The sequence below is a fragment of the Rhopilema esculentum genome, chromosome 7, assembly GCF_057945365.1.
Source record: "Rhopilema esculentum isolate cy_ngs chromosome 7, ASM5794536v1, whole genome shotgun sequence".
NCBI lineage: Eukaryota > Metazoa > Cnidaria > Scyphozoa > Rhizostomeae > Rhizostomatidae > Rhopilema > Rhopilema esculentum.
This window is the reverse complement of record NC_142821.1, coordinates 14,377,598-14,389,805: the sequence shown is the minus strand read 5'-3', so window position 1 is coordinate 14,389,805 and position 12,208 is coordinate 14,377,598. Positions and strand designations below refer to the sequence as shown.

At 35.9% G+C, this 12,208-nt stretch overlaps 1 protein-coding gene across 1 annotated transcript in view; it reads right to left on the bottom strand.

Moving 5' to 3' along the window:
- LOC148960061 (neurofibromin-like) overlaps nt 1–12,208 on the bottom strand; it is a 45,724-nt gene that overhangs the window by 16,718 nt on the left and 16,798 nt on the right. Inside the window, exons 25-44 of the mRNA XM_089109241.1 lie at nt 11,908–12,047; nt 11,640–11,712; nt 11,278–11,417; nt 10,575–10,688; nt 9,890–10,062; nt 9,578–9,648; nt 9,022–9,162; nt 8,350–8,433; nt 7,674–7,846; nt 7,107–7,199; nt 6,890–6,932; nt 5,941–6,022; nt 5,688–5,764; nt 5,051–5,148; nt 3,672–3,821; nt 2,563–2,667; nt 1,737–1,848; nt 1,563–1,618; nt 688–811; nt 11–148 (exon numbers count right to left, since the gene is read on the bottom strand). Of these exons, the coding sequence (XP_088965367.1) occupies nt 11–148; nt 688–811; nt 1,563–1,618; nt 1,737–1,848; nt 2,563–2,667; nt 3,672–3,821; nt 5,051–5,148; nt 5,688–5,764; nt 5,941–6,022; nt 6,890–6,932; nt 7,107–7,199; nt 7,674–7,846; nt 8,350–8,433; nt 9,022–9,162; nt 9,578–9,648; nt 9,890–10,062; nt 10,575–10,688; nt 11,278–11,417; nt 11,640–11,712; nt 11,908–12,047 (2,187 nt within the window). The remainder of the gene's footprint in view (nt 1–10; nt 149–687; nt 812–1,562; nt 1,619–1,736; nt 1,849–2,562; nt 2,668–3,671; nt 3,822–5,050; nt 5,149–5,687; nt 5,765–5,940; nt 6,023–6,889; nt 6,933–7,106; nt 7,200–7,673; nt 7,847–8,349; nt 8,434–9,021; nt 9,163–9,577; nt 9,649–9,889; nt 10,063–10,574; nt 10,689–11,277; nt 11,418–11,639; nt 11,713–11,907; nt 12,048–12,208) is intronic.

Genomic DNA, 12,208 nt, shown 5'->3' with positions numbered 1-12,208 from the left:
ACACTTGTACCTTGAAGGGAGCGAGTGTGCGTTCGTGGACTTTAACAAATTGGCGCACGCTGCTATTCACGTTGTATACATAGATTACTGATAAGCTTTTGAATTGTGCTTCTGGGAGAACAGCAAAAGCCTTTGCCAAAGTTTCCGGCTAAAATGCAACGAAGAATAGTTGCTGAGATTATTCAGATTTAATCAATCGCATGTTTCTGCTTAACGAAAACTAATGGGAAGACAAGCAAATCATGGTTTGCAAGATGGAGTTGTAAAAGCTATCCACTGATTGTAGTTTCCCTTTTAAAAATTCATTGTAATTTGTAGTTCATCGATTAAAAATAAATGTACTAGGTAATCATTGCTGTGAATGAAATGTTCGATGCGATGTCATTGCAAGCAAAGACGTATGAAAGACATTTCAGGAATTTTCTAAGCAATTTTTCATGACATATAGTTATATTATACATTTTCCGTGGAAAGTCAGTCCAATATTCTCCACGGTACAAACTATACCATCTGTAGTTTTAGAGTTTCTTAATAACTGTAATAACAATTACATACACCTCTTGCTACAGACAATACATATGCTAAAACCTGGCCCAATACATAGTCATCTCCATCTTAATCAAAATGTTATTTCCTCTTTGCTTTCTAAAAACATTAATACGCAGCCAACATCAAACAGAATCAAACCTTGAATCTGTTATCTGGCCCTGTGTGAGTGAAATCGAAGATGACTTCCCATGATTGGCCGTATACTGGTTGGAGTGTTAAGAACACGTGGTAGATCAGGATTTCATCGTTAATTTGGTCGGCTCTGGAGATAAATATTCAAATTTTATATGTTAATGGTTAAAATGGCTCAAGTATATGTTGTTGCTTAGTAAAATGATTTTCATGTATGCTCAAATCCATTTTCTCTGCAGATAATAGCCACACCCTTCTGAAAAGCTGTCAACATAAACTGGCCGGAATTAGATATGAAATGACTACAATGTTGCACTAGGATATACTTTTTTCCAAATTGCATCTTTAGGTATGTTCAAATTAACTTAATCTATAGTAGCAAGCCCACTCCTAAAAACAGCAATAGCTGACGTACCAAGATTACAGTTCTCAATTGACAATCATTGAATCTTTGATGGCATGTTGGTCAACTTTTGCCATCAGTCAAAATGCAAAGACACTAAATCAATGCGGAAACGTATGAGTTAAGCATCAACTAATTACACGACCAGGTTTGGCATTCAGTATTTTTAAAGGAAATTTTTCGGAGAAGAGGAAGCGGAAGAACCTAGTGAGCAACTTATTCCCAGTTCTTGCTGCCAAAACCATGCCAAAAAGCTATCGATTTCAGCGCTCATGATCTTAGAATTTACTATAAGGGCGTGGCTTACTCTTTTGAAGATTTTAATTTGTTCTTCTCCTAAACAAAAATGAAATAACGAATTTGCCATTTAGCGCAAGATGCTAAGAGTCATTTTATTATATTCGATATGATGGTCATTAGGTTTAGAAAATCAATGTTCTGTTCTTACTCCAAAATCTTAGAAAACTTCGAAAGATACCTGTATCTTCTTGCAACAAAATAGAAAACAGGATTTCCAGCTTTGGACTTTCCCTCCTAAAAATTAAGACAATGATTCAATATGAAAAATTACATTGAAATCAGCATATTTTACCGAATAAAACAAAATAGCAAACAGAAGATGTTGCTAAAGAATTAGACAGCAATGGCTTACCTGGTAGAATAGTTGAAGCGATTTAATTGCCTGCAGCTCATCGTTGTTTTGTCCTGCGTGTTTCATCATGAACTCTCGGAATTTCGAGCCCATGCTGCTTGTTCGATGCCATCTGCAGGTAAAATAAGGCCCTTTACGATCCTTACTCTTAACGATGTATCTGAACTCATCTTTATTCGATACTAAACTGCACTGGAACTGGCATATATTTATACTAAGCAACAATGTTTATCCATGTCAAGAAAATAGACCAATACAGGGCAGAGGCTGAACTCAAAGGTGTCAAATTTCATTGCAATAGAAAACTAGTGATGTAAACAAATGCATTGATATTTAAAAGAGTCTTGCTTTAATGTAGGGTTTTTTAAAGTTTGGGTAAAATTATTGCAGTTGTAATTTAGGAGTCTTTCTAGCTCGAAGCATAAAAATCGGCCATCCTTTATGTAGATTGGGTGCCGTGTTTCAAGCAGCACAAATAGGATCCATTTCGGGACAATACTCTCGAATTTGATAGTTTTTGGGGTTAGCTAAATATTAGGATTCTATGTCAAAAATGAAACTTTGAGATAAAAGATGGAAAAAATATCTGATGTTCTAGTTGACATGCAACCCATTTAGAAAAGATTTTTTAGAAATGATATCTCTTATAAATCTTTATGATAAAACATTAGCTTAAAACAAAAAAATGCAAACATGAGTTTTCCAGAACTTATGCTTTGTTCTATTGCCACCTCTTGGTAAATGATCACCATCGCTGCACTCTTCATCTCAACGTAACTGTTTTACTAAGAAAATCGAAAAAGAAAGTATTGAAACTGAAACTTACAGAGTTCCTTTTTGAAGCTTGGAAGGCTGATGGTCCGGTGGTCCCAAATGAGCGAGAAGTGTCACCAATCTTTCGAAAGGACCTCTGCCTACAGATTTGTAGTCTCTGCAAATAAGGAGGCAATGCATTTAAGGTTAATGGTGTGAAGGACAATAAAGGTGCAAATTAACTCTTATTTCTTTAATACGCTAGCAACAAGCATATATGTCCAAATGTTCATTTTGTCCCCTAATTAATTAGATTTGAGACAGTCCAAGGCATGGGTCTAACAAATTTTCGTGTCAAAGAACAAACTGCTTGTCCTTTACAACCAACAAGGCTCCTTTAACAAAGCATTCACCTTCCGTACGATCGCTCACGTGAGTATTGAGAGGGGGGGGAATCTTTATCGATTGTGATGATCCGATAATTAGCACATTATATTGTCTTACCTGGGAAAACCAAATAAAGCAAGGTAATTTTTTTGCAAAATCCCATTTAGGCCAAGAAGAAAAACAAGTCCTAAGGGTCAGGACCTGTTTGTACTGGAAATTTTACTTCCATCGATGCGAGGAGCTGCTTTTACTGGAAATTCCCTTGCAATAAAATTAACTGCAAATTGGTTTAAGAATACATAAAAAACGGACGTGAGAGAAACACAGAAGTAGAATATCTACTTCAGTAGATCGTTGCAAGTAGAGAACATTCTTTTTCAAGAGTCAAGCTCTTCATGGGTAGTGCCTCAAAAGTGCACGTGGCATATAGGCCCAGGGTCAATGGATCTAAAATAAGGCTCTGATCTAAAGATGTTTTTGATTGTGAAATTTATGTTCTTGGTAATGCCTGGCGATAAAGGTGTCTGGTAAGAACAGATGGCTCAGAGGACAATGTCCTTTAAAAACGCTATGATTTGTCACGCAAAAAAGAGCTTCATCAAAGAAGGTGCTTCATAACAAGGTGCTTCATAACAAGGTGCTTCATCAAAGAAGTCAGCCTGTGGTTTCTCGAAATCTAAGGTATATACATTTTTGGACGGTGAATTAATGTACCAACAGACCTAGGCTTACAAGTTTTAAAAAAGGTCTTTTAGCCCTTTTTATACCAAAGATGCAAAGAACATTGCGACCCACCTGTTCACCGACAAATATTGTCCAATATTCTCTTGTTTTGCCCACAAAAGTTTGTGAAGTGCAGCGATATCGTAGTCATTAAACATGGAGTACTCGATGTCGACTTGGGCCTTTGTCTCCAGGGAATTTGCCGAAAGCGCGGCGAAAAACCTGAAATACATAAGGGATTCGTTACCGCTATTATGAAAGAATCCCAAAGGTATTGAAGGCCATTCTTATATTATGGAAGTGATAAAAAAAAGAAGGGGGCCAAGGTGTGATCCATGTGGAACTCATACTTTTAGGGCCCTATTTTAAAACAACGTTGAGTAAATTCGAGTTGCAATATACACCAACTTAAGGTTACGGTAAACGTTTTCTTGATGAAAACATCATTTTTTCGATTTTTTCACATTCAAGTAGCCGAACTTTCAAGGCACACAATGATACCAAATTTGAAACAAACAGAAATTTTGAAAGTGGAAAAAATCCCATGTAACCGAAGGTTTCCATAATTTCTTTATCAAAACTTTTAGTTGAGGCCTGAAAATCTCTTGACCTGTTAAGCCGATTATCGTTGCTTTGCGGTTGTGGTCGCATGTCTCATTTACAATATCGCATGGCACATCCATATATCCAATGAACGGCCGTGTTTATTTAAACAGGCTTATTGATCTTAAATCTTCAAGTGACTTGACCCGGATTACACTGTGGTTTACGAGTGTATCTTGCAAGTGCGATCAGTAAAATCCCGTTTTCTCCGGACTCGAAATTCCTCTACATGCAGGTACGAAAAAGCTATTATGTACCCAAGGAACCAATCGAATGGCTCGAAAATTTGCACACGGCCAGGGCAGACGTTGGGCAAACAAAGTGTGTCTCAAATTTTTTTTATTTTCTCTGGTCCGTCTTTTATACCCAAATACAGCTGCGGGAGGGTGGAAAAATTATTTGCCAATTTTTGACAGGGTATAGTTTCATAAAGAGGAGGAATTTAAAAAATCTGAGACACACTTTGGTAGCTTAGGACCTGCACTTCCTGCTGGTCTAAGTCAGATTTTGTTACCTCAAACGCAAGGGTACATAATAGCTTTTGAAGGTGGTACACTTTTTGACAAGTAAATTCGCATGGAAAATAACATTTAACATTATTTGCCAATAATTGTTATCTGGCTAGATACGCCATAATCTTGTGCATCGAATGATATATAGTTTATCCAGATTTCTTGAGCCGTTTGGCCTTTAGGAAGGAAAAACCAATTTTCGTGTTCAAAACGTTTACCGTAACCTTAATGATATACTTCTGAGCACGTTTGTAGTTGCTAGTAGATTCTCAACACAAATGCATTAAAAATATGAATTAATTTTGACTGGTCATATAAAATCAAGCTTTTTCTCACCCGTGCACTTTCTCAAAATGGTCTGTCAAAAAGTTATTAAAAACTTCCATATGCGGCTCCTTTGTGAATAGTATCTGGTTTGCTAAATTCTGCAGAATCTGTAAAAACGAAGGAAAAAAATAAAAATAAGGCGTAAGATAGCTAGAGAGCAAGTTCCTGTTTAATTCTGATATGATGATTATCTAAATTATATGCTGATCGAGTAACGACTAGGGGATGACCACTACCCAAGATAACAGTTAGAGAAAAGAAATTAAACAGTCAGTCCTAAAGCATACCTTTGCATTTATTTTGAAAGGTTTCAAGGTATCAAGGGGTAGCATGGACGGACCTTTAGGCCGAGTGCCTTCGCATATAATTCGAGATTCGCAAAGCTGTGTCAAACTGTGACCTTATGAAAAAGCTGCGAACAATAACATACCTTTTTTACATTAAACTGAAAAGTTACAATATAAACTACAGACAACACTTCTAACAATAACTACTTTACAACAAAACAGGGAGCGATACTCCGGGGAGCAAAAACTGTGACTACCCCGGAGCCATTTCATAAAGTTAAAACTACAAATGACTGTCTCAAACCATATGTCACAAGAACGTTTGAGATCAAAAAAGTCTCTAATAAAATGAGACCCACCTTGGAGATGTACCGCAGGCCTCTACGCATTTTATCTGATGGAGGATGTTCGAGAAATCCAAATGTATGTGGAGACACTAAAACAGAAAGGAAGATGGTTATGATAATCACATGGTCACTAGGCAACCTTAACCTAAGACCATAGGGGAACCAAAATTAAAGATCATAGGATGACCTTTAAATGTAAGGTCAAACGGTTATCGGTTAAATTATCTAATAAAGGCAAAATAAAGGCAAGATTTAACTGGAATACCTATTGCTGGGTTGAGAAATCTGAGGAAGACAGCGCTTGAAACAGCGACGTAAGTTTCCGATGGAAATCGTTCCTGGACGGCCTAAAACAAAGAAGCGTCGTAATGAGGCCGGGTCGACAAGAGGGCTGATTAAATAAGAGGCGGGAAAAACGGAATGTTAGTAAGGTAAGATTAAATCAGATGAATTTTCAGCTTACTTTCGGTCGATATCAGACATTTATTCTCTTAAGATTGTCGGACGAAAAATACTTTAGTATGATATGTTTCCGGTATTTAGTACAATCTTCAAATTTTGCGGTATCAAAAACAAATCAGGTAAGATTTGCTTACTATGATGAAACAACTCTCCGTCAGGGTAAAATGCATGTCTTATATATTATTTCAGGAGTTAAAATTCTTGAACTGCCTAGAGACGGGCAGTTAAAAAATCTAAGTTTGGTTTCAAAATTCGAAGCATTCAAAATTAGATAATAACTATGCTTTATGATCAAAGTGCTGTTTTCACTTCTAGTGACTGTGACTTATTGGACGAAAAGTCTCAATTCAGGAGATTGTAAAATTGCAGTAAAAGATTGTAAAATAGGCTCTGAAAGTTTTCAAACACAATATAGCAGAAAAGGAACTCAGTTTGAAGAATAAAAAAGAAGTCGACGAAGATCTGCATTTATACAATTTTTGGCAACCATTCATATCTTGTTAAGAAACTTTATCCGTGACTATCCTCAGAATTTTTAAAAAGGTAAAACATAGAATTAACTTCCAAAATCTTCAAACAATTTGTGCAACTCTGCAGTTGTAAGTTGAACTAGTATGAAATTATTAAAACGAACGGAACTGGGTTTGAATTCGGCTTACTTGACTTGGAAAATCTTTTCAGATGATGAAGAACAAATTCTAATGTTAATAAGAAAAATCTCTGAGTTACTGAAAATTTTTAAAATAGCAAACCTTGTTTAAGCAGTGGCAAAGACATGTCAGCTTTTCCGGGAAACTATCGAAGGCAAAGGAAAACAATTCATAAAAAGAAAAATTTTTGAAAATGTACGAAAAAATTAAAACTGCAATGTGGTGATGACTTGAGATCTGGTGAAAACAAGTGCGAATAAAAAAGATTCAGAAATGGAATGAAAAATCACAAATTGGCAAAATATGAACTTTCCGTTACCTTTCTTTAGTTTCAATCAGTTGATTAACAAGCATCTTCACCAAAGTTAGAACTGAGTTCGTGTTGGCCTCTATATCATCACCATTTTCGATTCTGCAAATAGAAGCATAGCACGTTACATAGGAAGCATAGGAAAATGAAAAGACAACGAGACTAATAACAAGGCTATGTCGAACCTAAGCACGTTTTTACATTTTCGTTCTTAAACATGCGAGTCATAGTGGAACTTTGATGAACTTTGTCTTTTCCTTTGCAATTGGTACAGTTTAGGGTTTATCTCTAGTAGTTTTCTTTTAGCTTTTTAGATTTGATAGAAAATAGCAAGATATCTTCCTGTGAACAAATAGTTGGATAGATAAGATATACACACATAAATTAAACTCAGACCATTAAGTAAACTATCATTTCTTTGTATGTTTCTCGAATATTTTCCAAGTAATTTTTTGGTGTTAAACTTTGAAAAATGTCTTCCACGCACATTCACGAGCAAAAAGGAGCTAAGCAAAGATTAATCAATCATATTTTTTATTCTGCCGATCTCCCAAGCAAGTTTAAGTCAGCCCTCACCTGGTTGGGTCTACTTCGTACGACTTCTCTTTCTCATGGACCATAATCGCCATGCAAGGTGACAACAGCTCCTGTAGATACCCACAGCCGTAGAGCTTGAATGCGTATGCCATTGCCTTGCTTGCCAGGCTGTTACCTCGAAACAATGTCTGCATGCCCTCTGCCAACTCTACCTATCATGATATAAAACTCACATCGAGCATCCAACGATACTGTTTGTAAGCCATTGAGAACTGGCCTAAGAAAACGCATCGTGCACTCTGAATCCAAGGAGCTCTGGTCTACGAGCCTGAAAGCCCGCGTGGGAATTCGTGACTTTAGGGGTTAGAGAGTTCAAAGCCCCAGTAATAAAGTATCTATTGACTGCTACTCGATCGCTTCTGACAGAAAATCAAAAGTTCGACAAAAACGACAATAAATGGCTACGTTCTCAACAAAAATAATGACAATCTGACTCAAATACAGCGAATCCCGAACACTTTGGGTATACCCTACATTTTTCCTCGTAGACATCATAAGTTTGTTTGCAGAAAACGAAAGAGAATTATACAAAGTCCAAAAGCAAAAGTTGTCGATAGCAAATCAAATAAATATTTCTATATTTCACAAATCAAATAAATATTTCTAATCGCCAACTTTCATATAAATTTTGATTACAATGCACAATGTTGATTACCTCTTGCCGAAAAAGATTTGTCAGCAGCTCGGACAACATGCTCTTAGAGTCAAAAACATTGACAAAAACTTGAGTTAAGTCATCCTGCAACAAAAAATAAAAGTAGAAAAATTTGGCAAATGTGATAAAAATTGTCTTCATTTCACAGAAAAAGGTAAACAATTTAATAATAGATTAAGAAACTAGAAATTAAAAACTTAGCTTTGCAGAAATGATGGACAATAAATGAAAACATGAATGAAAAGTTGAGCGACTCCTTTGTCACAAAAATATTCCCTCTCAGCAGAAATTTGACATTTGAACATAAAACAAACAATTAAATTATTAGATGCCATAACCCCCGATCTTCGTCTACTCAAACTTTCTCCATCCACTCCCGTATTGTGACCAAACAAAAAAACTAAAAGAGCTACAAAACTTTGAAAAAGAGCTGGACGTTAAGGCTCGTACCAGTTTGCTTAAAACTCGATAATCTAATATTCTTACAGCACTGTATTTTCAAGCTTTAAAAACATAGTTAGTTAAGTAAAAGTTAAAAATTAGAGCATGTCTTTTTAAAGATTCACTTTTTCAAAAGATATTCTCGGCGGGGGAAGTTGCGTAGAATCTTAATACAGGATCATTATTTTGTTCTGGCTTTATAAAAATGAAATCAAAGATATTTGTAAATACCAGCTGCTCTGATTGGACAACATTCGCAAGAGCCATTGCGATTGGCAGATCCCCATCCTCACTTAACCACGTGACCAAACCAATAAGCCTTTCAAACCTATCCTCCAGGACAGTGTCAGCAAGATTTTCAAATTCCGTCCCCTGAAAAGAAATTAAAAGAAAGTTGCAGTCTAACTATAGCTGGCCAGGTCTTGTAAACTCAGGGCAAGATGCAAAATTTAAGAATTTGAAAAGCACATACAAAGGTACTGTTTTCTGAGAACAAGAACCTCGTGACCGTTGCAAAAAGAATCCATAAAAGTTAGCTGTCAAATGAATGACAAATGCAAGGAAGGTCGTCAAAACAAAATATTTCAGCTACCCAAGCCAAATGCTGTCTTTTTCGTTTCTATACAACCAAGGCTTGCAAATTTCAGGTTATTCGAACCGAGAAAGGGTAAGTGCTTTTTTGACTCCAGTTACGGGAGGGTTGGGTGGGAACCTCTTGACCCAATTGGGAATTTAAATGTTTGTCACAAAGTGTACGAAAAGAAGATTGACTGTTGAAATCTCTCACCTGCTTCAGGATATCCGTCAGTACTTCCATGAAGGTTGACCTCGTTTGGGGGTCTTCGTGGTAACCAAGACCTAGAAATGAGGACGTGTGATTGACATGTATCTTTAATGACAGTGTTTTGCAGACCATTGAAGAGCGGCTTTCCAAATTCGAAAAAACCTACACACATTAAAGTTTATTTGTCAATGAGTATACTGGTATCGAATAAAGTTGTTATGTGCGACAAACAATGTTATGTGTGAATGGTTACGATAAAGATTGCATATTTATGCTAAGTAAACAAGGAATAAATTTGAAAAACCAAGTAAATACCTATAGAATGCATAAGACCGCTGTCAATGTTTGCGCTGAGCATGTTTGACATCGCTTGGACCGTGCTCCCTCGCAGGTTGATAAAATGCGGCACAGGGACACCAGGTCTTACCGAGCCTTCGTCGTGGCCTTCGTAGCATTTGTTGAGAATGTTCATGAACAGCGTGAAGTACCTTGAAGAAGCAGATACAAATTACTAAAGTAGATTAGATTCGTATTACTGTAACGGAGATTTCAATCAAGGAGATTATCTCTTTTGGGTTACAAATTTACATGTATACTTCAAAAAATGGTGACGTGCTAAGTTTATACCAAACTAAAGTTTTTTTAATTTTATTCTATCCAATGCTTGAACAAAAAACCAGTCACATTGTAAATCAAAGCCTTGGTAATGAACGGCAATCTTAATTGTAAAGATTGATGTTCAGACGATGCAAAAGCTTTGAAATATGTACTGTTACCCAGAAAAAGTCAGAATACAATGGCAAGATTAAAGGACAGCAAAGTTCATAAATTGAGCGTAGAAGAAGAGAGGTAAGTATGAGCATTAATTTCCATCTATTGGTAGCATTTTTGAAAATATTTTCCCTTTCTTTTAGAAACTCCTCTTCCAATACCAGAAATTTCCCAATAACTACAAAAACATTTAAAGCAGTTGAAAAGAAACTGACCAAAGATAACGTACTTAAGAAATAAGGATGATTTTGCCTCAGTGATATCTGACTCCACATTTTCTGGTTGCAAAGGCAAGCTTTTTAGCAGTGCCACAATTGCTTTCATCGCTGCTTCATCTAATGTCCTAAAAGTAGGGATTGTTAAAGAAATTAAGCAGTTTCTGAATAAATAATAATAACTTGACTTTATCTGTTCAGTTCTACATAATCATTCCTGGACAATTTTCAGATTTGTTTGGCAATCAATAAATTTCCTGGTATCAACCAAATAATTAAGCAACTTTGAAGCTGACTGTATATTTATAAATTTCTGATTGATAACAACATCCATATAACTCTACATCAATGATGATGGATGTTTGATGATCGCATTAAGCGTGAAACTCAGAGTTGCAACAAAGAATCGTCCTGTTTCAAACACCAAATAGCGTTCACAGCTCTGTCTACACGGCAACGAGCACTCACAAAAAAACAATCATTTCTAAGAATATTCTTCTACCTTTGTCCACATCATTTCTCTATGTCTTGTCTATGTCTATATTATTACTTGTCAACCTGTTTCAAATTTTTTCCTTAAATAACAATAACAATGAAGTTTCTATGACTCTCACTTCTTATATCCATCAAATTAAGACAGATAAGTAAAAACATGCAAGAAAAGTGAGCAAGGCGTACATAAACAAGAAACAATAGAAATGAATACGATTTACGAACCAGGAGATTGCAAGAATTTCTGGAGCAACTTCTTCTATTTCTGTGGACGCATGCAAAACCCATTCGGTGATGTAATCAACCAATTTGTTTCTAAATTTCATTTCCTGGCGAAAAGCTAAATCCACCCGTCGTGCCATGATCTAGATTGGAAGCAAAACAGTTTAATAAACTTTCGTTGATACAAGAAATTAGATAAAATAAAAGGCCACATTCTAAACAAAACTATCTATTGCAAACTAAACCAACAGAATTAATCTGATCCATAAGGGTAGCAAAATAGTTTATCAAATTTGAAAACTTAAGGCACGTTTCTTTGCATAACAGCCCAATGTCCTCATAGAGATGTATTCTAAGTAACTCACACTTTCAACGAGCTGGCACAGCTTCGATTTGATGATGAGGCTCTGGACTGTGACCGGAAGTGCCCTTACATACCTGGAAGATAAATTGGTATTGATAAATGATGCAAAGCAGTGTTTTCGGACTCGAATACCATGCTAACTTCCTATTAACTATGTTTGTAATGGATTTGTTTATAAAAAAAATCATCAAAATTACTGAACAAACTGAACAAATACAATAATTGAAGAGTCTATAAAAAGAGTTTGAAAAACACGAAATCGTACTTACTTTATAATTGGCAAAATCAATTCCTCTGTTGGCATGTAGCCTAACATGAGAGTAACTTGATCTGACTTAGCATCCAGCATGCTTTTAAAAATGTAAATTATTTGTTCGATGTAGACTGTGTTGGATTCGTTGATTTCAACCTAAGAAAAAATTATATTGGCTAGCCAGTTTGGCGAGTGTTCTTTACGTAATAAGCAATTTAAAGGGTATTTTCGAATTTCAGGGTTTTACTTGCACTTTATACATATGTTTTTAGCTTTCAACTGGCCTACGTAAAAACGCAAAAATAAAATGAGGTGGG